General features: G+C 40.1%; 1 protein-coding gene across 2 annotated transcripts; it reads right to left on the bottom strand.

The window, feature by feature from the left end:
* Positions 1–631: 631 nt before the first annotated feature.
* Positions 632–22,700, bottom strand: NAPEPLD (N-acyl phosphatidylethanolamine phospholipase D). 2 transcript variants are annotated; one of them, XM_066182832.1, is made up of 5 exons: positions 22,404–22,700; positions 10,986–11,298; positions 4,085–4,731; positions 3,048–3,162; positions 632–1,761 (listed from the first exon to the last, which is right to left on the bottom strand). In XM_066182832.1, the coding sequence occupies exons 1-5, from the start codon at positions 22,613–22,615 to the stop codon at positions 1,633–1,635; spliced, it is 1,416 nt and encodes a 471-aa protein (XP_066038929.1). In that variant the 5' UTR covers positions 22,616–22,700; the 3' UTR covers positions 632–1,632. The 2 variants fall into 2 exon arrangements, with proteins under 2 accessions (XP_066038929.1, XP_066038928.1); XM_066182831.1 differs by lacking the exon at positions 22,404–22,700 and adding an exon at positions 22,162–22,388.
* Between the last annotated feature and the right edge of the window lie 2,756 nt (positions 22,701–25,456).

Here is a 25,456-nt window from a genome sequence, read left to right on the forward strand (position 1 = left end):
GTCACCATTCTAGGTACAAATGCTGTGAATTAACAGATCCAAAACAAAACATGTCGTTACTGACATTTCATTTCTGATCCATGTAACTCAGTATTTCTCTGCTTTGTGGCTGCTTATCTAGGTATTCTAGATAAGAATTTTAGTTTCACTCTAAAGTACATTATTTTGCAGAATAACCTATTGATGACTGTAAAAACAGGAAAAGAAAACAACCCACAACAAAACCAACCTCAATCTTAAATTTGTCCTTCAAAGTACTCAAACTCCTTGCACCTTGGTGTCATCCACAAAATTACAAACAGGTAATATACATTTTATCACCCAAGCTGAGTTTGAAGCTGTGTAAATACAAGAGACTTCATCTGAAACACCTTCAACACTGAGTAACAGGGTAGTTTTAAACCAGTTTTGATAACTGTCTACAGTTAAAAGATTACCTCAGTTGTTTCTACCATGAAATTTCATTAACTGGTTTCAATTAGTTGCCAGAAGTTCATGCCTTTAAATAATACGTCTTTTTTTCATATATTTATCTTTGTGGAGTATGAAAATAATATGTACAGAAAGAAAAAAAAAAACCAAACCAACCCACATATCCCACAGACAAAAAGAAATCATAAACAAAACTTGATTTGCCAATGAAATTACGAAGGAGAATAACGACACTTTTTATTGGCAACAACAGGCTTTAATTCTGTAAATTAGCAAGACAATTTGATACAGATACATTTGGCCAAGTTTTATAACACTGAACAATGTTGTAATCTCTCATTCAACTTTAAAATTATAGGGAAGCTATTAGAAAAAATACCACAGCCCTTGCTTGAGACTTTCTACTGGGAAAAAAAAAAAAAAAAAAAAAAAAAAAAAAGGGAACTTAAAAAAAGGCTGAGTTAATGCAAGGACAAGTGACAATAAGAGATTTTTCCACTTCACATGCTACAATTGACACATTCAGACCTAACTTAAAAACATCAACAAAACAATAAAAGTGTGCAGATACTCTGGCCAGCAGTTAGTTTTACATATCCATGATGCAATATTAAATTATCTCTCTCTTTAAAAGGCACATTTCTTTGATGTAAAATTCAGCTTTTGTGGTTCATTAATACATGAAAATGAAGAGTGAGACAATTTTACCATGCTTGTGCTTTAACAACACAGCTGTATTGGAAGACTTCACCCCACAAAACATACAGTGAAGCTATCAAGGTACCGGGCATAGCCTGAAGACTAACAAGTGGGAGATGACAGTCTAACAATGAATAATTCAAGTCAGCCATTAATCCTAAGAATATGTTCTGTGCTGAAGTTATTATTGCTGCTGCAGGTAAGAAGAAGAGTTTAAAATATTTTTTTTTTTAATCAGTGGGGTACATCAGAGCAAGTTATTCCCAGACAACACTTGATATATAAACCAGTTTTAGATCACCTCTCTAAATTTATAAACAATATAACTAGTAAAATTTGTCATGAAATTGGTATGCAAGCTTTAGTTCTGAAACTGAAAAACCTGGCATTTAGAAATCCAATTCAATCTCAAAAAATCTGTTGTGTACATACATTATTTTAGTATTGTAATATTAATTGCTAGTTCAAATCAAACAGAGCTTACAAGGAACTGATACTGTTTCAGTTTTCAAACCGGTCATTTGTATTCAAATTCCGTGACTCTCCATGGTGTAAGAGAAAGAAGTCATCTTTTTTCAGGCCATATCTTTCAAGAGCTTCATTCAATTTAATCGGAGGATCCAAGTAATACTGAAAAAAATGAGAATAATATGAGGGAAAAGATATCACTAGCAACATTTTTGAGGGGAAAAAATAAAATCATCGCTCTAAAAAATGAGGAGAGGAGAAGGATATTTGTCAAATTAAAATCTGTGGGATCATTTTGAGTTTTTGAAGGGTAAGAATGCTGATTTACAGCTGCAGAGTAACTAGCAAGGCTCAACTTGTCAGCCCGAGCTCGGTCACCTTTAATGCAGCAATAGATCCCGTCCGAGGAAGCGCTGGCCGCCAGCAGCCGGCGCTTTCCCTCGCTCTGTAAACCCGCGCTCCTGTCCGAACGCTCGGCTCCGGCAGTGCGGCCCCCGCCCCGAGTTACCGCGGTGTATTTGTTACATTTCCGAAAGGCATCGGCAGGGAGTAATCATCTGTTTTTGTGCTCCTAAATACACAGTAACATTTGTACCGGGCACTAGTAACACAATTTCTCGGAAACACTGGGGACAGGAAATGTTCTATCCAAGAGTCCTATGTTCCTTCCGTGCTCCGCCACGGAGGTGCACGATGTGCTGGGAGGGAGCACAGACGCGACAGAACATTTGACAGATCAGGTGATCACACTCTCAGGAATGAATTAGGAGATAAAGTGGTGCAACTGATGCAAAACCAGGTACCAGACAATATCAAAGCAAATGTAGATACTTCCTATTCACTGCATTTTCAGTTGCTGTGAAGGTATCTGGGTAACCTTCCTATTAGATCCCTGGGCTTGGGGTGGGGGGGTAAGGGGGGCAGAGGGGAATAAAACATTTAAAAAACCATCAATAACTTAGAATAGCTCCATTTTTTCCATATCTTTTCTGGTTTTAACTTTCAGTCAACTATTAAAAATACTGTTTATATATTTACTAGACAGACATAATTAATAAATACTGTATTGACCTACAGGCATGCAGTTCTTACTATCTCCAAGTGATGCACCACTCAGTTTGTTACTGCATAATGTTTGTTAATGCATAACACTGCATAATACTGCATGTCTTCACCTGTTATGTTCCTCAGCATCTGGATATCAGAAATCCAAATTTGCTTCAATAACTCTGTACTTTCTTAACCATGGAAATATTTTATGTAATTGGTTATGAAAAGTTAAGCATTGTTTTGAACAGCAGTATATAGAGTAACAACTTTTCACTCATACAAAGTTCACATTTTAAGTTTACACTTAGAGATATGTAAGTTAAAGTGCACAAGCAAAGCTTCACTAATGACTGTCTAGTCCTTGGAAATCTGAACTCATGTTTAGTGTTGCAGTTTACCTCATTTGCTAAAGCAAAGGTCCCCCAATGAATTGCTACAGACTTCTTTGCTTGAACATCAATATGGATTCTTACTGCTTCCTCAGGATCCACATGCTGGTGTTTCATAAACCACCTACCAAAACAAAGAACCATCTTTTATGTCACCTAATTCAGTACAAGATTTCTCCTTTCCTTCCACTGCAAATTAAAAAAAAAAAAAAAAAAGAAGAAATACATGCTCACCTAATTAAAAAAAAATCATAAGCATGTACACCTGGACAACATACAGAACACTCAAGATCAGGAAACTAACATATACCAACACACTCATCAAACAGCAGTTCATTTATTGTACACTCTTTTTGAAGGATTTTTTCTTATCTCTATTTTCAATAGGTTAAGGACATATTACTGGTGCCTTGAGGCATTAAGGCTGAAACTTTAAATCTATCCTTGAGAGAATTTTGTGCTAGCAGTACACATCAAAAAGTGTGTGCTTCAGAGATAGCCCAAGGGTACAGGCGAAACAGAAGAGAGAACTTGGCAATTCTTGAAAGATACCAAGTTTTTACCATGCTATTTGGACTCCCATCTTTTTTTCCCAGCCCATACATGCTTCCCTTCCAGCATTATATGAGTGCTATCATCTAAATGTTTTCTCCAAAAGGAGAAAAGCTTGTTCTCCTGAGCAAACAGATCTTTCATACTCTATAACCAAGTCATCTTTGTCTCCAGGTAAGTTGCAAAACCAGGGTAAACACTGAAGCGAGAGAAAAATGCAGCAAATGACATAAAATGCAACAGGCTGGATTAAATGACGCTGTTTCAGAAAAAAAGGCACAGAGTAATTCCAGATTTTTACTCAACATTTTTAAGGGATAAAAAGACTTCTGATTAATCTTCTGACTGCTGTCCCTAAGTCTGAAGAAAAAAACTCTAAAAACATACACATACTTTTTAGTAAAGTACACCTATAGTTCTAACTTCTGGGTGTATCTTTTGTCATCAGTATATAATTTCATTTACATATTTTGCTCAAACTCTGATTTTCCTACCTTGGCTCATAAGCTCCAATGGGGATGGCTGCAAGATCGAAAGGTCCAAACCTTTTACCTATTTGTTCAAAAGCAAAACAATATCCAGTATCTCCTGCAAAGAAAAACCTATTCCAAGGTCCCAAGACAGACCAGCTGCCCCAGAGAACCTTGTTATCATCCGTCACAGTCCTTTTGCACCAATGTTGGGACGGGGTGAAGACAAAAGTTACCGCATCATGACCAGGGACACAGTTCTCCTCCCACCAATCCAGTTCGATCACGTTCTCACAACCACATCTCTGCATCCACTGCAGGAGCCCCAGGGGCACAAACCAGCGCAGCTCACTGCCGAAGCGCTCGTTGAGGCTGGTCACGCTGTTGTAGTCCAGGTGGTCGTAGTGTGTGTGGCTGATCAGCACCGCGTCGATCCTGGGCAGCTGCGCCACCGTGCACGGGGGCCCTCGGAAGCGCTTGGGACCCAGCAGCTGGATAGGGGAAGCTCTCTGGCTGAAGATGGGGTCAGTAAGAAATACGAGTTCATCCATTTCCACCATAACTGAGGCATGTCCCAGCCATGTGACTCGCATACCAGCTCCTGTCTTCCCAGCCTCTTCTGGCTTTTGAACAAAGTAAGGTTGTAACACTGGAAGTGCTTTGTCCAGTTCCTGGCAACAAAGAACACGATATGCATGAGAGATTGCAGAATGTACCTGGCCATGGAACAAAAACTGCATACAAGGCACAAATCAATACAGTCAAGGTCTGTACTTTGTTTTTGCTTTTATGCAGAGAACTGCAGCACACACTAGATGCCTCTTTAATGTCCATTTTCCCAGCTACTTCTTCCTAATTTAATTTTAGGTTTTTGCAATATTTACACTTCTCTGTCGAGAAAGACAAGATAGTATCCCATCAGGCCAGGAGACCTGATAGAGTCTGGGGGCATTGCAATGAAAGCATTGCAAGGCACTAACAAGCATCCCAGGAAGGGATTCCTCCACCTGAAAAAGAGTATGTGTACGTACGTACACACACACACACACAGAGAGTTACTTAACAAATACTCAAGTTTATCTTATGCAACTAAATAATGCATCCTCTTAAGTCCTAGCACAAGTCAGAGATGACAAAATGCCATGTTCCCCAGCAACACTCCACAAAGTTCTGCTAGCTTTTATCAAGCCCTCCCTCTGTCCTCATTACATTTAGAAGCAGCACATAAAGGTTAACCTCACTTGGCTAATGTTAACTATTACAATTCTTCCTTCCCATCGTGCCAATAATTTAATGAACATTCATAAAAAACAAAATCATTTTCAAGATAAACCTTAAGGTACTTAGATATGCTAGGTTATGAAAAGGTTCCCTCACCTCCTCTCTTATTCCAGCTTGACAAGTTTTGCAGTCCCTACTTGAGTATGACAGGTCAGAGAACTGATCTGGTTGAACATAAATCCAGAGGTAAAAAATACACAGCTCTCATTTTGATTGGCTCAAATTTGACTCCGTGTGTATCCTCAAGCTGGCACAAAGGAGGCCATGGCTGTACATTACCAACTGAAACTCACTGCGCAACCACCGCTCATTCTCTCATTTTGAGCCAGAGTTATGCTTTTCACTGCACTTTGGTTGAAGTGCTAATGCAGAAGTTTTATGTGTAATAAATAAGAGCTTTCCTATTTAAAAAAAAAAACCCAACCAATGAGTCTTCTCAGAATTCCTGACCATCTCCATCTTGGCCAAAATGTGGCTAAGGCTCTCCTCCCAGACACTTCTGGTGTGAGCTCCTCACTTTGCTTTAGAAGAATTTTCATGTGCTAGGGCAGCTTCTAGGTTCCTGATACTCCTCTCCCTCGTAATCACAAATGTCCCAGCACTTCTGGTTCCAAGTCAAGTTCTGCCTGCCATGATTGCTGCTCTCATTCCCTCAGCCTAGCAGAGATTAGCACTATCAGTGAGTTTATACAGAGCTGACCTTGTGCTCCTTTAAAAGTTCAGCTGATGCTGTGACAGTTTAGACTCCGGGAGCTGCCTTGCTAAACCAGTCCTGACAGCTTCAGGGAAGTTACTTTCTCCACAATATTTTATTGATTTGGAAGGCATATGTTGGCAAAAAAAACAACACACACATCTCCATCCCCCTGCAATTCTGCTGTAAATAATAAAATATTAATGAAATTGCTTTTTCTGAGAGCTAATGGACAAGGCATGTTTACTGAAGAACTTTCACTACTGTCTCCAGGAATGAGAAATAGATAAACTTCTACAGAGCTGAATATAAGGTTAGTACAACTCCTTAGTTCATACAAGAAAAGTAGGAGTCAGACTGAGATAAATGGCTGCTTCTCCAAGAAAGAAGCATCATTTTCCTGTCTCTATTTCATTCCAAATACATAGAAACAACACTGGCCACAGAAATCTGAACCAGGAAGTGTTATTCTGTGACACTTTAATTTAAAAAAAAAAAAAAAAGATACACAAAACTAACATAATACTCAAAAATGGAAATTAAGACAAACCAACAAATTACATATGGTTAAGTCAACAAATCAGGTTATATCAAAGAACTGAAACTCAGATATGGAACTTAGGTTGTCATAATGCAATTTAGGTCAGTTAGTACATTTTTAATGGAAAATGTTCTTTTTAAGCAGCTGGTTTTAGAGTACAAATTTTCCCAGAACTAAATTAATTCACTTATTTTTGCTGACATTTGGCACAAATTAGGTTTTTATAATTATCATTATGTAATATTAATAAACAATATTAAATGGATGAGGAACTGGCCAATTGGCAGATGTGAACAACTGGTTTTAAAGTGAGACTCAGACATATTCTGCCAAGTTTTACCCGGGGTACAGTTAATTTTCTTCCCAGTAGCACCTACGGTGCTATGTTTTGGATTTGTGCTGGAAAGAGTGCTATTGGCAGACTGATGTTTTAGCTGTTGCTGAGCAGTGCTTAGATAGCATCTCAGCCAAATGACTGGGGCACACAAAAAGCTGGGAGGGACACAGCTGGGACAGCTGACCCCAACCCATCAGAGAGACATCCCACACCATGTGACATTGCACCCAGCAGTTAAATCTGGGGTAAGAAGGAGGAGGTGGGGGGACATTCAGAGTGAATGGTGTTTGTCTTCCCCAAGTAACTGTTACATGGGATGCAGCCCTGCTTTCCTGGGTATGGCTAAACACCTGCCTGCCCATGCAAAGAAAATAAATTTCTTAGTTGGCTCGTGCATGCAGTTTTTGCTTTACCTATTGAACTATCTTCATCTCAACTCACAAGTTATCTGATTTTCCCCCTTTCAATTCCACTGGGGTGCAAGCAGTGAGTGGGGGGAGTGAGCAGCTGACTGGGACTTGGCTGCCTACAGCCACAACACATCTGTACTACTAATAAAGGCTTTACAGGATGTCACTAGGATTAACGCTATCAAGTATTTAGAACAGTTGATTTGAAGGTAGAACTAATCACTATAAAATGCTTTTGTAAAAGTCACACAGACAGGAAGATTGATAGAGAAGAACACAGTCCAAACAACTGCTATCCTCACCTATTTAAATGAAGTTCCATGAACAAAAGTTCAGGACAAACCAAGAGCACAAAGGCAGTGTAACCTGTGAATTTCGTACAGGGCTTGTGCTCTCCAGGTTTGTGATACACTGGCCTCTGATCCAGATCAATAATTCCTCAGAGGATGAGATTGGAAACCAGGCATGCTGTTGAGCTTTCAGGTAAATCCCACCAACATTACTTTTCAGTGCATGTGATTTGTGCTTGGGGTTGTTTGGTTTTGTTTTTGTTTTTTTTTAGTATTTTACAAAAGCACACCAAAATCACCTTTTAAAGAAATAAGCAATACTCAACTCATAAGATATCAAACTAAAACATAAATTCTATTAGCAGTATACTTCACATGAAATAGTTAGAACTCACACAACAGGATAAAGCAATATAATGAATGAAATACATATCTTATGGAACTTTTATCCTGCTATAATACATTTTCTTATGTCAGACTAACCAGAAACATATTAAAACTAGAAGAATTATAACAGATTTTTGAAATACAGCAATTATGTCAAATCAGCTACCAACAGAAGTAAAATGTGCCTAATGTTGTCTTGTCTTCATTACTCAAGTACTACAAAAATTCCTCCTGCTCTGTCCCTTCCCCCCTCCCCATTCTTCTTTCCCTCCTAATGCAAAGCAAGAGAAAACACATGACAGGCTTTGGTAGGACTAGCTGATTAGCTTGGGATTTTTGGCGCTTAGTGCATACTGGAATGCCACAGGATTTTACAGAAATGAGAACAATCTAAACTGCAGATCAAACAAGTAATAATTAAAGATCCTCCAAAAGCACTGAACAATGTTATTAATAAAGTCTGTAATGAAAATACAAGAAGTCCATGCATTCTGGATAATGATATAGGCTCACTGTGAAGGCATGATTATAATGCATATAGCTTTTTCTCAGTGAAGCACAAGCACGTGCCCTGGATAATGTGCTCATTTTTACATAGGCAAAGCACTTGGTACACATAAACTGAACCTGCCCAGCATAGCGGGGCATGACTAGGCTCACTCAATGCAGAAACTGAAGCAGGAGTCTGCTCAAAAGACGTGCCATCTAGCAGTGATAAATAAAGTATGGAGCCCTTGGTTTGAATTTTAAACAAGCTCAGATGCACTACACAGGCTGATTTAGGGGTGGAACAAAACTGGCTGAAACAAGCATCAAAATGGCTGAGGACTCCAGAAGGGTATTTCATTGATCCCTATCTAGGTTCTTCTCTTTCTGATTTACTTCACTAAACTCCTGAATAATTGCAGACACCTAATTAAAAGATTTCCTATGCAAAAAATAAAATTTGCCCATGATTAATCCCAGCTGGGTCAGAGAGATGGCTTTTCAAGTGGTGCCTTGTAGATTTCTTTGTGATTATCCCTTATTGTAGGGATGAACTATAAATTAAAGGCGAGTGCTGCAGTTCTGCACTCCATCAGAGTGCTGTATGCTCTGCACTCCACAGTACACCTCAGCATTGCCTTTGAGGGACTTCAGTCACTGCTCAGGTTTCTGACTGGCACTGGGAAGACATGAAGCCTGCTCCACACATAGCAAGTAGGGCAGCAGACAAAGGCAACTGAAAACATCCAGGTGTGAATTTCATGAAAATGTGGCCAGCACACCATCTAGACAGCTGCACACAGTGACACAACCGTTGTCACCACAAGGAAGACACCAAATTTTAAAAAGTAAATTGCTGGAAGGGATCCCAAGACTGACACAAGTTTGCTGTGCTTCTTTCTTGTTGGACTATCTCTTTTTTCTGACCCAGAGACAGGGCTCTTGAGAGGTGGTTTAAAGACTTTTATTCCATTTTCAGTCTCATGTGAAGTCTCATGTGAGACAGTATAGATGTTACAATTTACACCATCAAAATCAGAAGCCAAACTATTTCCTAAGTACAACACATTATAAGCGTTTCTTGGCCTATCAGCTTTTGCCACACAATGCTGCTAATGCCTTTTAAGCCAATCATCTAAAAATACCCCTCGTGGGTCCTACTACAATACACCTTTCGTAGTTCTATTTCTCTAAAATATCTAGTCTATTTGCAAGGTCATCATTTGAAACTTGTTTCTAGTTCCATTTCTCTCTCAACAATGTCTGTCCTATTCCATGGCCTAAGTCAGCATATTGTATCTCAAAGTTTGCATACAGATGCATACTATGTGAGCCTTCTGTCAGGCTTTGAGAATTCTCTACAAATCCATTTCCCACATTTCCCCCTCTCTCTTGAATGGAAAAAAACTTTTTTGATGGCAAATTATTTATCATTATTATTATTAAATTACAGCCAAGGTTATTTGTTCTTAAACATCCCCAAACCTCTGACCATCGTGCATGACCTAAGATGGCTTTCCTGTCCATAAAACTGATAGAATTCCTTCCTTCACAGGAAATTCAGGTAAGACAAAATAGAAAGCCCTTTACTAAATACTGACTGGGAGATTTATAGCTTGTGCATACCTTCTTGCATGCTTAAAAGCATTATTAACACCTGCTTGTTAACAAACACTATCCCTGGTTGTGCACCTGTCAGCACAGCTTTTCTGAAGTACAGTCAACACAGCAGAAATACACTGAGAAGTAATTCTGTCAAAACTTAGTCATCCTCATACCTCCTGTGACCATAAAGATAACCCACAGCTTTCTAGTATCCATTACTCTGCATAGAAAAGAAGCTTCACCTGTCTCCTTTATATACAGTACCTTATAAAAGCATTTCACTAAGAACAAATAACAGTGTTACCCAGTAAACTGGCACTGTAAGTGTTTCAGTACAAATAGTTGCTCAGGTTAGTTTTAACATATGCAATTTTTTTCTCCTGGTGTACTGAAACAGAAAAAATAGATTTGTAAGTATTTTCATAAGTCGGTGACAGAAACTATTACATTTTCATGCAAGAGATGCAACATAGGTGTTAAACTGCCGTCTGGAAAAAAAGACAAATTTTTAAAAACTAGATATGTCGTGAAATAAGCTATTTCATGCAACACAAATTAAGTTAATAGCATGCTTCATAAAGCAACACCTATTAAACAGGAATGGCTGTAACTGGTTTATGACTGAGCTAGGAGGCAAATTTTTTTTGTTTTTATAAACTGGGATGTATGAATTAAAGCACGTAGAACTAACAAGGAGACAAAAATTAAAGAGGTAGAAAGTATTAACTCACCTTTTGAAAAGAATAAAATGTCAATAAAATCAGAAAAGTAAGAGACTTAGAAAAGTCTCCAGAAGATGCCTAGTGAGTATTAGTTAGAAACTGTCCTATTTTATTGATCAGAGCAGAGGTAAAAGCAGTCTTAATCACAAAAGTAAAACATAGAAGTATTCACCTGCTTTGAGCGTGGCACATTGCTGTTATCTTTTTCCATGATGGACCATTTCAAAACGTTTGGTAAGGTTGGTGATTTCCATGTTGGCCATGGGTTGACAAATCTCCCATCTTTGCCTCTCTTTGATTTAGTTACATCCTCTTCTAATCTGTAGTCCAGCCTGAAGCTTTTTCTGAAGGCCTTAGAAGAATCATTGCTCCCAGAACCTCGACCTGAATTCTGACGTTTCTTCACTGCTTCTTTAGGGTACTGGTTACAGGTAGTTGAAGGCTGCTCTTCATCTGTGTTTGTATCCATACCTTTTTCAGGAGAACTAAATCAAATTTTAAATTAATCAGTATTTTCTTGGTCTAGCATCAACATTCATAAAACTCAATGTTCTCACACACATTAGAAACAAGCCCGACTTTCTTGTTTTATGATCTACTGTATTTTTTTCGTCAACAAAATATGCTTTTAAAACAGTTGCTATTACACAAAAGACTTCAAAAACATGCTGAGGCAAGCAGACATGAGGGCTCCGTGTAGTTCAGGCTGAATTTTACTCCCTGGAATGCACAGCTTCAGATACTAACACTATTATCTATCAACTGCAAAAGTGAGGGGGAAGGGTTCCTTAATTTACGTTTTGGAAAAATAGTCATTCCTCCTGAAACTCATGACATTTAGTGCCTGATGTAATAGGATCCTGCAAGTCTGTGCAAGAGAGACTGGAACTATACCGTACCTTAGGATTTGCCTATAAAGTGACTTAGTTTTGTAGTAAAAACAGCAGTCTTATGTAGCATTACTAACACCTTCCTTATACCAACACACATCCAGGAAACTCAGAACACAAAAGGTATTTGGTACTGTTTTGTGTTTTGTCTAAAACAAACAAAAAGCATTTACAATAAAGGTAAATAACTGTTTCAAATACAACTTTGATACACATTTAAATGAATTGACTGGTTAAAGGCTACAGGAAATTGAAATATTTTAAATCACAGCTGCAACATTCACTCTTAATTCCATCATGAAATACAGAAAAGTGAAAAAATAACTGAGAAAAACTTATTTCTATGAAGTCACGATCCTGGCACATTTCTTAGAAAACTACAAACTCAGTAGTCAGAGTCTCTTATTCCAAACTGCACTTAAGTGTTTCAGACTTTACAAATATAATTAAATTATACCCAAGGTAGAAAAACCAAATATCCCTATTTTATTTCAGAAGTGGCCAAAGCAATTCAACTGAATCTAAATGCTTCAATTTCTATATTTACTTTCAACTGAAATGCTGAAAGCAAATAACTGTTCTGTTAGCTTTAAAAAGAAAAAAAAAGGTTACTGTTGCAATGAGTGCAAAACCTTCTGGCATTTACAAATTCTACCTGATTAAAACTGGAAGATGACTAGTAATGAACAGACAGCACTATTTACAGCTTAGGTGCAAGAATAGTTTTTAATAACAAATTGTCAAGTTTGTTCTGTGGAAAACTCTCCACCACATGTTTTGGCCTCTCTACTGTTTCACTAACTCAAATAGTCAGAATTCAGCTGTACACTCAGAAGCACTGGGCTGATGTAGCCAAGCCAGTTCATGCAAACAACATTGTCAGAGAACAGAATCGAAGCTCACAGTTTTCTTAGAAATAACATAACTCACTCTGCCCCCTCTAAGCTCAATTACAGGGAAAATTAAATATATTGTTCACTGCAACATTTCAGCTAAGACATGACACATGTGTCAGCAAACTGAACCCAAATGCATTTGCTGATGACGCTCCAACTTCAAATGCAGAGTCCATTTCTGCTATTTCAACAGCAGCCAACAACTAAACACTAAGTATGGTATCAGCTGCAAAGAATACAACAATTGATAAATATGGTGACATTTTCTTCACAAAATAACCATTATTGTGCCATACAGTAGAGATAAAATACTAACACATCAAAATTAATTTCCAATAAAATAGCATGAACAGCATTCTGAAAACATGGCTGATAGAATTTTTTTTACCTTGGTCACAATCTTATTTTATGTAATTGCTTTGTACTCCTGTATCCTTGCAGTTTTACTGAAACCACTCCACTTATGTATTTCCTGTTCAGCATTAGGATACCATATCTGCATCAAAATTTAAATTTAACTGTTGATATTTCTAGGCTTTTTTCCTCTATTCCACTAAACATTTACCAGAATCAGCCTTCAATGAAACACACAACTTGCTCTATAACATTTTAAATGCTAGACATAACTGGTAACACAAAGAATCAGTGCCACAAAAAAGGCAGACAGAATACCCAAAAAAATGGTACTGGATATTTTAACTGTTACTTTAACTTAAGGGTTGGGTTTGGGGTTTGTCTTTTGCCTTCCTCAAAGAGCATGTTCAATGCCAAGTCAGTTTATTAATTTAGCAAAGCACACAGACACAGCATAAAACAGATACTCTTTTAGAAAGCATCATGAAAACAAATCACAAAAGTTTAATCAGATAGGTACTTAATTCCAGGAAATTATTCTCTTAACATCTCAGATGTCTAATTTTTTAAATATATATAACTACCATAATTATTGCTCCTACAAGACATTTTATATTAGAGACTAGGGTGCCTAAAGTTTTATTTTTAAGCTTCTGTTTATCTATTCATTCATCTCTAAAATAGGTGAATTTTACTTTTGCTTAAACCTTCATATAAACCTTTGATCTTATTCTGAAAGGATAAACCCCTAGGGGAAGCAGGGATCAGCTATGCTGATTAAACAAAGACAATGCCAAAGCATTTAAGGCACTGCAGGTATCTATCCGTCTGCCAACATATTTTCCACATGATGCACATACATTACTTTCATTAGTATTCCATAAGCAACTGAAGGGATAAAAGACCTCAGTGCTCTCAGAATACTTTAAACCTTTTACATGCATAAGAAAGGGACACATTTACAATCAGTTAAAGTATTCCTGATGAACTGTAGATTCCTTTGAAGTATCAGTCTTGCCAGATCATTTCTGTTCCATTTAAATTGATTAAATATATCCTACAATATTCATGACATAGTTCTCTTATACAGAAGAGGAAGATGATAATTTCTTGAAAGCCAGAAATCATTTGCTTCAAGTAAAACTCAACCAATTAGTCCAAACTCAACCAATAGTCCAAGGAGATTCTTATGCTTTTGCAAAAGGAAGCCTCTACACATAATGAGATCTGGCAGGTATACTTAAAATAATAGAAAATACCCAATCAGAAATCAGTTGATTTTTCTGCCAGCTTTCCTAAATTCTTCCCACTGAAAAATAATAGTTTGGCACTTGAAAAACTTATTTGAGCACTTGAATGGCAGTAAAAATGATGAGCTACAGAGATATGAAAATCAAACTGGAGTAGAGTTCTGTTCCCTTAGGAGGGACAGAGGGATCACATCCCTGGTGAATATTAGCAAAGTTCTACATGAAATCTTTTTACACTTTTAAACATAAAGAATAACTACTTTTCTACTTAAAATAATTAAACAGCTTTCATGGCAAATGGAACCCATCCTTCAGGATGAGGCCACTTACCCTCAACAGAGGGAAGTGCATTGACACTGTTTGTAAGAGAGGCTCAGGAGAGACACAAGGCAACCACACACTCTGTCCTCAGAGATGTTTTGCTCTTTCAGCTGAATTCAGAAGAGGAAATGGACCAATACATACAAACTCCTAAGGAAGACCATGAGCCATGCCAAATTCACAAGGCCAGAAGCTGTTCTAGACAGAGGGGAAGAACACCACTGGCTGATGAATAAGACAAAGTCTAACATTAATCAAAAGGCAGAGCTCTTTTAGCAGGTTTTCCAACATCAAATACTAAGGCACCCCTCGTAGTCCACAAAGGAAGAGCAAAGTTATAGATCAGACAATACATGGCATGGAAAATCCATGTCTGACATCCCACTAAACTGGTTTACACCTGCAAACAAGATATAGCCCTTAGGACAACAGGTTTTGAGAAAATAGCTTATTTTAGCATTGCTTATTTAACTGAAAATTTGGATGCAAATATTTTGGCTGTGAGCCTTGTATTTATTTAGGAAAATAACAAAAATTTAACAAAATATTTTAATACTCTGTTTCAAAAGAAGGTTTGGAAAAGGATACAATAACATTACAAGAAGCACTCTGCCCTTAAAGTTTTTCTTTTTAAATGGTCTTTTAAACATAGCAGAGCTTCAATACAAATTACTTGAATAGAGGCATAAAATCAATCGTCTTCACTTTTTCCACACAGTCTCCTCTAACATCTGCTGCTCCAAAAATGAAATGGATGTAGTTCCCCCTACTAATCACAGAGCCATGCACAACATGCTACTAAGCATCAAGTTGGCCAAAACAGCTCTTTTCTACTCAGAAATGTGGTCCTTATTTAACAAATCCATAGGCCTGAAAGTTTAAGAACTATTGTGAAACTATGGTTTAGTGGAACACAACAACTCCCCCAAAACTTTACAATTGCCTGGTAAACATTCCATAGCTTCCCAAATACCCTTAATTTCTCTGGTTTTTTGAAGTGAAGGGTTTGGTTTATTTCTAATCTCTGTGTAAACTACATCCAGAACTAGGCTGCACTAATGATCACCTAGAAGAGACAGCACACAACTCCCAGCAAACTCCCACCACTGCAGCTTTACCAAAACAAGACTCTGACCTTTCTCCATATACAGCTACACCACTTTGAAGTTTTCTTTCATTATAAATATTTTTAATGACTGCAAAAAACATGCATTTTGGCTTGAAATAATTGTTTCAGTTAGAAGGAAAGGTATTTGCAAACACTAGGGACCATGGAAGTAATTGGCTCCCTCAAGCTTTACTATCAAATGACTGCCAGCTAAGTTTTGGCTCTGCTTTTATTTTTCCTTCAGGTCTGAAATTGGCTGCTTTAATTAATGAACTGTTTGAGACTGGAAAATTCTGAATGCATTTAAACTTTTACTGTGCAGTACAAGTTGTTCCATCTTACCATTGTAGACTTACCAGAACAAGAACCTGAGCCTTCTGTGAATTGTATACTGCTACACATCTTGAAGTTTTCTTTCACTATGCCTATTTTTTTATCAGTGCACAGCAGTTGCACCAGCAATTATTCCAGATGCTCTTGTTATTAGGATTTCACACAAAGATCTCTCAAGCTTGCATTAGCTGATCTGTGAATACTTCTATTATTTGAATCACATTAAAAATCCCTAGTAACAAGCATTGCCAAAATTTTCATTCAACAGATCTGTAAGTATCCCGATTCTACACTGTCCTTGTGTACTATTGAAGAAAGATTAATGAAAGAGTTACAGAAAAAGGAATAGCTCTCTCCACAAACAGTCTCGTGGAATCAGAATAAGTCCTTTATCATTCTTATCTAGCTATGAGGATGAAGAGTAAAAAAAAAAAGGGGAAGTTTTATTTAGACATCATGGAGAAAAAAAAGATTAGTTACAAATAAAAAAAAAGTGAGGCATCTACCCATGGTCCTCTATTGTTAGGCTTATTCTTTAGCAGCTGTACTACTTAAGCAGCCACTACCATGAGCAAATCCATTTCTGCCCTCACTACTCACCCAGGCTTGCCAAAACAAATACTTTTGTCCACATGGTGGAGTTGTTTAAGAAACTAATCTAGCTGATAGTCACTTCTTACCTTACCATCCCTAGAGAAGCACTTAATTTTCACCTGCATCACCAAGCAACCATGCAAGTGTTTATACCAACAAACTGGTTAGGACAGGGAAGGGTGAGAACAGGAATATATTGCTGCAAACAAAAACTACTTATGCCAACACTGGCCTAAAAAAAAAAAAACCAACCCAAAACTGAACACCCTCCATTTAGAATTCACTATGCAGCTCAGTTACACATACCAGCAGGTTAGGTTCAACAATTCCTCCTACGCTTTCATTTTCAATCTATTCCCTTCCAAGGTTTCATTTACACTTAGTACTGATGATGCTGCAACTCTCCATTTACCTCCTTAGACAGTAATGTTTCATATTAAAACCAATTTTCATATTAAAACCAAGCACATTCAACAGCTACCTACCACCCACAAGGCAGCCCACTCCCATAACTACACATTCCACCTCCAGTTTGCTGGTATTCATTAGGGGAACTAAACCAATAGAAAGTTATTCATGCCTATCAGCTACACCTTTACATGCCTCTGGATACAAATGCAAACAGGCTTTAGAGTCAGGGCCATCAGCAGCCCTTGGAGCCAATTATTTCTCAATGCTGGATTAAACCTGACCAGCGACAAGCACTGTATCCATTGAATAAAGATTCTGGATCTGGGACAATACATAACTACTTTCCCTTTGTTTCCAGGTGCCCAGCTGGTTGTCCCTGTCCAGTATGAGCACTCTGTAGTCCCCAAACATGTCTATGATCTGTAGATGATATGACAGAATATTTTTGTTACATGCTTCTTCTGTTTAGGTTATGACCCTGATGTGACAGTAGCTGTCCATAGGGGACACAGAACAGAGATGACAGACCCAGGAGGAAATTTCTTTGGCGATTGAGGCCTTTAAATTCTTTTCCTCACTACCCACATCTTTTACTGCAGTCTTGAATAAAAGAACCCAAAACTTGGCTTGTGGCCACCACATTTGAAAGAGCGGCCTAGACTATCATTATAATTAAGCACAAGAGGAGTATAATTCTGTGCTATTGCTGAAGCAGTCACCAAAGGAAAGTTGGAGTCAAATCTTCCTGCACCGGAAAGGAAATTGTTTTCCTTTGCTCTCCCTAAACAACTAGTTTCATATGATGAGTTAATTTATAGGGAAGAATGTTGAAAGAACAAGAGCTGGAATCAAAATTTTCATACCTGCTCTGCAGGACTGAGGCAGACACACACAGAAGCAAGGTTTGTGCATTACAACTGTGTTATGGTACACAAGACAAGACCCGGGTCGCAAATCAAATGGAGAGAGTTTTTAAATCAACAGAAAAATAAGTGCAGATAGCATATGCACACAGCTGTACAGGAAAGTAATGGATTCCAACAGCAACTACAGTCTCCATGGATGGCCCTTCACACTTAAACAGAATTTCAATAAAGCTTTTCCGAAAGAGCAAACATGAAGCTTGCACCAACCCAGCTACAGGATCCAGAGCCCAACTTTAGCGTTCTGGCACCAGCTGCACTTGTGTAACTATTTATGCAAACAAACAGTTCATTAGTTTCAGTTGGTTACTGATGTGACTCCAGCTAATGACAGAGGCACACCTTGCCAGGATGGGGTTTACTGATAGAAAAAACTGCCAAACTTTGAAGTTGAGCATTTAAAAACACACTTTAGCCACTCCTGTGTGTTATAACCTCTGCATCTTGGAGTTTGTATTTTAAGTTAGGATGCCATTGAAACTGTTAGCATACATTTTTCTTAACTAAAAAAAAAAAAAAAAAAAGTTTTAAAATATTACAAGCTCACACTCCATCCTAAGGGTAAAGGTTTTCCATCTAACATCTTAATGTCAATCAGATATGACTAAACCCAAATGCTATTACATGAAATGAAATTAAGGCTCCACTTGAACATGGTGTGGGAGAAAACTGATTTCCTCTGTAGCATTTGGTTAGAGAGGCAATGTAAGAACTATTTCCATAAAAACTCTCAGAAATCACGTTAAAGCTTTGATGCATAGGATCCACATGGCAAAGTAGGATCTCAAGTACATTTATCATAGCCTCTGGCACTTTTATGTGTGCAATTGCTATCTCCAGCTTATTTACTAAGTCTTTTAATTTTCTTTTTCCTTGTCTCCCCATGCCAGAATAGAACAAACACCTATGCAAACGTCCTCTAGATTCCCACCAAGAATAATCCTTTAAAAGCCTATAAAACCTGAGTTGTCCAGGAAGAGCAGCAACACCCAAGAACTCCATTTTATTTTTAAGTCAATAGATAGTCATAAAATTTTGTTTATATTCATATTTAAAGGCTTGTCTATTTTGATTCCCTCTTTTCAGTTCAAAGTCCAAGCACATTGGGTCCAATGTAATTTTTCGGCACCAGGAAAGTATTTCCCTAAATTCTTTCTATTCTACTTGATTTTCAATATAAAATCAACTTTTTCTTGTCCTAACAACACTCTCTCTCTCCCTCTGTCTATGTATGCACATTCACCCCACACATATGGGGATTTTACAGGACTATTTATAACGTTTGAATTCAAATTTATTGAAATCCAAGCAAATAATTTCCAGGTCAGCCAATATAAGGAACTGAAAAGTTTTTTCTTTGTTGAAATGGATGCTTTTCTTGAATGCACCTGTTCAAAGACCAACTTTAACACAAGTTAAGACAAAAGGTTGTGGAAGCCAAGCTAGCTGAGATGGATACCTTAGCACAGGCAGCTTATGCAGAAACCATTAACCTGACACCATGGGAAGAGGGATATGGAAATTAGGATGCCAGTGGCATCGTTCCAAAATAGGTCATGTCTCTAGTTGTGGTTCTCCATTGGCTTGGGACCTCTTGCCATATAAAGTCATGTCCCTGTCTGTGACAAAAGGTCACCAGCCTTTCCAAATAATGAACGTTTTGAACATCCAAACTTCACACCGGAAAGCCAGAAAAACACACCCAACACAGCACCCTTATAGTTCTGTAACTGAAACACACTCACTTTAAGAAGAAATTCCAAGGGACAGTACAGAGACACAGCAAAATATCAATACTCATGGAAATTGGAAACATCATGATACATAAATGTTTTCCATAACACCCTTTTTTCCTGTATATAAAGGGCCTTTGATTCCATCCCCACAACTCTAGAGTACAATGTCTCCATGTACTCTAAATAAAATGTAAAGTGCTTTGATTGTTAGTCAACATCAGAAGTGTTAATACTAGAAGTCGTGTGGTTTGGGTTTTTCCTCTTATGGAAGAGTCAAGGCATACTTCCAACACAAACATGAGCCATCTACTAATTTTCAAGCCATCATCCTAAATACGTAAGTGTTTTAAGGAGACAAAGTGTTTCATGTAAACACATCTGAATAGACGCACATGAACACCTTGCCATCACCACATTCTTATCTGAAACTGCTGAATATCACTGAAACCTTCCCTCAAAAACCAGTCCAAAGCATGACAAAAATATTTCCAAATATTTTAAGCAATAAAACCTGTTAGCCTACCATAAGCCTTACTCAACAGGCAGTAGGACCTCCAGCTCCAACCACAGTAACAGGTCTCACAGAAGAAGTAACTCATGGCAGAAATTCTTTAACACCCAATTTTTCACTCACGCATCTTATCAAACTTTGTTTTTCACAGTAGGGGCACGATGGCAGCAGTGTTTTCACAGTGTCACTTGCAATGCCCAGTTCTCTTTCCTGAACAGCTTTGCCAGGTTTATCTGCTTGGGCACACTTGTAGGCTATTCAAACGCAAACCATCCCTTCCTTATACAGCTGCTAAACACCAAGATGTTTCATGCAGAAAGTATACAACACATAGCTTCTTTTCTAGATTTTCTAAGAATATTTAAACTAAGTGCAACATTTACAGAAAAATCCTTTTCACTCAAATTCTTAGGCACAAGGTGACCAAGTGATTTTCCATGGTCCTGGCTCTGAATGTCATCAGGCTCACACTGCAACCTATAAAGCAATAGACTGAAAAAAAATTAAAGGGAGATCAGGAATGGATTCAGAGATGTGACAAAATGCAAAATTAATTTCACTGCAGGTGTTACATTTAAAGACACTAATTAATATAGCAGTATTTCTGTTTTTCTCATCATAGACAAAATAATCGCCTTCATTTTTGCTGAAAAGAACTCAAAAGTTATTTCTGAATGAGGAATTAACAATTTTCATTCAATTTTGAGCTTATAAAGGCTGAGGAAATAGCATATTTCTCCTGGCTGTTCCTCAAATCTACTTAGTTAATGCAAATGAATAAAATTATAATAATGGATTGCTTTCTTTTAAAAAGGCTTCACATCTCTTTCAAGCAGAAGCTGAATAACTGTTATTTATATTTGAACAGTTTCACTGTCATCCCTTACTTCCTCGTCTCTCCAAAACAACTCTCCATCATAGCTGAATCAAACAAGGATTTCCAACCTCCAGGTATTAAAAATTCCCATTAGTTTTTATAATAGGCATTTCAGTTTAGGATAATTTAGGGTATTTTGAAAGCAACCGTTGCAATAATTCTTGAATTAATAAGAAAAAAAAATCATACTCTTGTATTTCTCAAAATGCCGTCTACAAAATAAGATAAGCTTCCTACTTTCTTAACTGATACAGCTGTTACTATGAATAAAAAAATACTCTTTTTAAGGTTTTTTTGCCTGAAAACTGAAGTGATTTTCCTGTCGCTATCTTAAAATTATCTTTAATTGGCATCTAATTGATGCCAATTTAGTAGGAGCGGTTTGAAAAATAAAGAAAAAACACTTAAGTACAAATAGCACTTTCCTTTAAAACTAAAAGCTTGCTTCATAATATCCATTTAGCAAATAGAATAATCGTCACCAGAAAAAACTTTTCTGCATAAGTTCATGAATTTTACTGCATGCAGTCAACAAACACTTTCCCGAAATCCTTGCTAGAGATAATTGACGATCATTGAGATTATTTGACTGCACTAATTACATTAAATGACCTCCTTAATATCCTCCACTTCGCACTATACAATGCGAACCCCCTCCCTCACTGCAATAAACATCTGTTCTCGCCTCTTCTTCAAAAGAAAACATTTTCCAAGCCGCCGATACTATGAAGAGGATTTTTTTTAGTGATTATATAACTTGTTTCTTTCCGAGCGCTGCTGCAGCATGTTTTACTGTCAATTGACAGAAAGGAAAGCCTTGCGCTGGGAGCGAACGCGGGACTTTTTTCCTTCAGGGTTTCTCTCACCGGTGCGAAAGGATCCCCCCGGACGCCGCTGTTTTTGGAGCTGGGGCCCATCGTGGTCTGTACCCAGCCAAGGGCGGCAGGCAGGGAGCGGGGCAAGGGCACACGCCGAGCTCCGTGGGCAGCCGGGCTGCGCTGCTCCTTCCCGGCCGGGAGCCGGGTTCGCCGGCCGCAAGCACCTCGCCCGCCCACCCGCCAACTTTTCCGAGCGGGTGCCCGCGCCCGCTCTGCCCCGCTCCCACCGCCTCCCTCAGCGGCTCAGCCCGGTCCCCCACACTCACCGGCGGGGCTCCGGTACCGTGTGTGTGTCTGGGGAGCTCCGCTGCCGCACTCGGAGCAGGTGCTCCGCTCCTCCGGCCGCCAGCCAGGCTCTGACGGCGGCAGCTCGGGCAATGCCTCCCCTCCGGACGGGCACGGGGCTGGAGCCACCGCTCGGCTCGGTCCGCTTCCCCCCTGCTCACAGTAAGGCGCGGGGGCAGAGACCCCCGGCCGAGAGCGCTGCTGCCGCGGGAGTGCCGCTCACCTCCTGTGCGGCTGCTGCCGCCCCTGAAGAGTCTCGTCCCCCTTCTCCTCCTCCTGCTCCATAGTGCCGCTCCTCCCCTCCCACGGCGGCGGCTCTGCAGGTCTCCGGTAGGAGCTGTTAAACGTCTGCGGCGTTCCACCTGACCAGCCCGCCGCCGAGGGCAGCGCGGCGAGCTGCAGGGAGCAGCTCCACAGCGCCCGGCGCCCCACCATGGCGGGCAGGAGGTCCGCGGCGCCCGGCCCTTCACCGTGGCGGGCAGAGGGCACCACACGGCCCGGCCCCTCACCGTGGCGGGCAGAGGGCACCACACGGCCCGGCCCCTCACCGTGGCGGGCAGAGGGCACCACACGGCCCGGCCCCTCACCGTGGCGGGCAGAGGGCACCACACGGCCCGGCCCCTCACCGTGGCGGGCAGGGGGCACCACACGGCCCGGCCCCTCACCGTGGCGGGCAGGGGGCACCACACGGCCCGGCCCCTCACCGTGGCGGGCAGGGGGCACCACACGGCCCGGCCCCTCACCGTGGCGGGCAGGGGGCACCACACGGCCCGGCCCCTCACCGTGGCGGGCAGGGGGCACCACACGGCCCGGCCCCTCACCGTGGCGGGCAGGGGGCACCACACGGCCCGGCCCCTCACCGTGGAGCGGGCAGGGGGCTCCACACGGCCCGGCCCCTCACCGTGGCGGGCAGGGGGCACCACACGGCCCGGCCCCTCACCGTGGAGCGGCGGCGTTAACAAGATGGCGGCGGGGGGCCGTGTCTGAGGGATACGGGGAGTCCCGGAGCCATGGCGGGACGGTGTCAGGGCTGCCGGCACGTTCCGCCCCTGGAGGCCGGGCTGCTCCTCGGCACCGGGGAAAGGGAAGAGCTCAGTTGTGCTTCTGGCCGGCTGCGATGGGCGGTTAACGCTGCCTGCAGTCCCGTTTGGAGCACGAGCATGCTCCGGCCACCAGGTGCTGCGGTGAAAAGTTTTGTTTTCTTGGGTGCTGCAGTGAAAAGTTTCCTGGGCTCGGTTCTCTGAGCAGCCCACGGTAGTGCCGCCATCCCCGGAGGTACCGGCACGCAGCGGAGGTGCGCTGGCCGGGCGAGAACAGCCCACCCTGCAGACACCTGTATTCCTACGGCCTTGGGAAGGTAAAACTGGTGTCCAGGTCACTTCGCGTGCTGGGTTACAGCCATCCCCTCACTCCCTGCTCTCCTCTGACAGAAGTTTCCAGACTATAGGCTGAGAAGTGAGGCACCCAACCCAGAGGAATTGGGTTCTCAGAAATAAATGTGCATTTTAAAAATATTTCCTTAAGGACAAAGAACAAAGCTATGTAGGTGTGACATGAAAAACACCCTGTATTATCTAGCAGCAATATGAAATCTAAGACTATCTGGAGCTCTGATAACACGTTTATGTACATTTTATCTTGGAGTCTGGGACTGGATGTGTGGCTCATTGGTAAAGAAGTCCTACCTATGTTCAAGGCCAAGGTTCTCAATGCATGTCTTGGGAGACTAGAAATATGAACCTTACTCTTTTGTTATTTGTCATTCCCTTAGTTTCCTTAAGGTAAAGGAATGATAAAACTATCAAGCTGCCTTGTTCTGCATGAGTTATCTGTTTTCTGTGTTCTTTACATATCAATACAGATATATATTGGTTGCTTAAAGTCAGGAAGCTTTCCTGACCTTTGCCAGTGGAGATTCCTAATTTATTTCTTACTTTAGCCCCTTCTAACCTGACATTTCCTGATCATTTAATCTACCACTATGTCTAATGCTAAGCTGGCCTTGTAGCAATGACTTTCACTCATAATTATTAAACACAAATCTATATTGATTGAAGTTATTTCTGCTGATACTTTATGGAGTCTAAGATCCTGAATGAGTCAGATGAAAAAGCTGTTCTGATCAATGACCATTAACAGTAATAATTACTGCCTATGTATCTGTGTAAGCCACTAGATAACGGCCTCCAGGCTGGTACTGATTGCCAGCAGTAGCAGATTTGGGGTGCTCATCCTACACTACAGCTGAGTATCTCCTCGTAGGCAGCCCTGGTTCCACATGTGGTGTGGAAGCACTTGTGTGTCACCAGTGCTGCAAAAGCTGGAGCTTGGGGGGCTCTGCTTTAGTATATGCATTTTGTCTATTCTACAAATACAGATGCCAACAGCTGGAAGCTGTAAGTAAAGACACCTGGTGTCTGTGCAGCTATGCCATTTTCAACTTGAAAGGAAACATGCCTCAAGAATGATATTGTTTTGTTGTTCAAGTAATCTCTGACGCTGCTGGAAGTGTATGTCAGTGTAATACCACACTAGAATGGACAACATGAGAAAATTCTACTCCAGAAGTGCAGTTCAACAGAACTAGGATTTTAAAGTAGTTTCCTGTTTCAGTATTCCATGGACCCAGCTGAGATCTCAGTCTAATCTTGCTTCTTTAGTGGGTTTTGATTTTTCAATATCTTATGCACACAAACACATCTAAACTGAGGAAAAGTCCCAAGGGAATATCTGTGCTCAAGTAGTTGTGTAAACCCAGAACAGGGATCTTTCTGAGTCTTAATACTCCCCAGACACCTGCTAATATGCTTAGAGGACTGATGTTAGGGTCCTGCAGGTGTTGGAAGCCAGAAGTTACTAACAGATGGGAAAGTTCCAGCCATCTGTGCATAAGGTAAGAGTTTTTGATTGGCATCTAGTCTTAAGAAATGGGGATTTAATAATTTTATTTCCATCAGTGGCATGTACTCCTGACTACTCATGCACTTTTACTATTCAGACTGGCCCTATATATTGTCCTCTGTTTATGAAAGTAGAAAAGTTATGAGAGCTTCTTTGAACTGCAGAGAGGCACAAATAGTGAGGGATGGGAGAGTGGGGTTATTTAGGGGTCAGTGCATTTCTTTTTCCTCACAATGGAATTTAACAGCTGAAACAGAATATTTTTTTTTTTTAATTTTTGGGTTATACTATTTCATTAAGTACTTGGAAGGATAAGTTCCTTAAACTAGCTTAATTTGCTTAATGCACCAGCTTGTATCTTAATTAGAATTGCAC

The sequence above is a fragment of the Chamaea fasciata genome, unplaced genomic scaffold, assembly GCF_029207755.1.
Source record: "Chamaea fasciata isolate MVZ Bird 193981 ecotype frontalis unplaced genomic scaffold, bChaFas1.0.hap1 SCAF_5, whole genome shotgun sequence".
In the NCBI taxonomy this organism is placed as follows: Eukaryota; Metazoa; Chordata; class Aves; order Passeriformes; family Sylviidae; genus Chamaea; species Chamaea fasciata.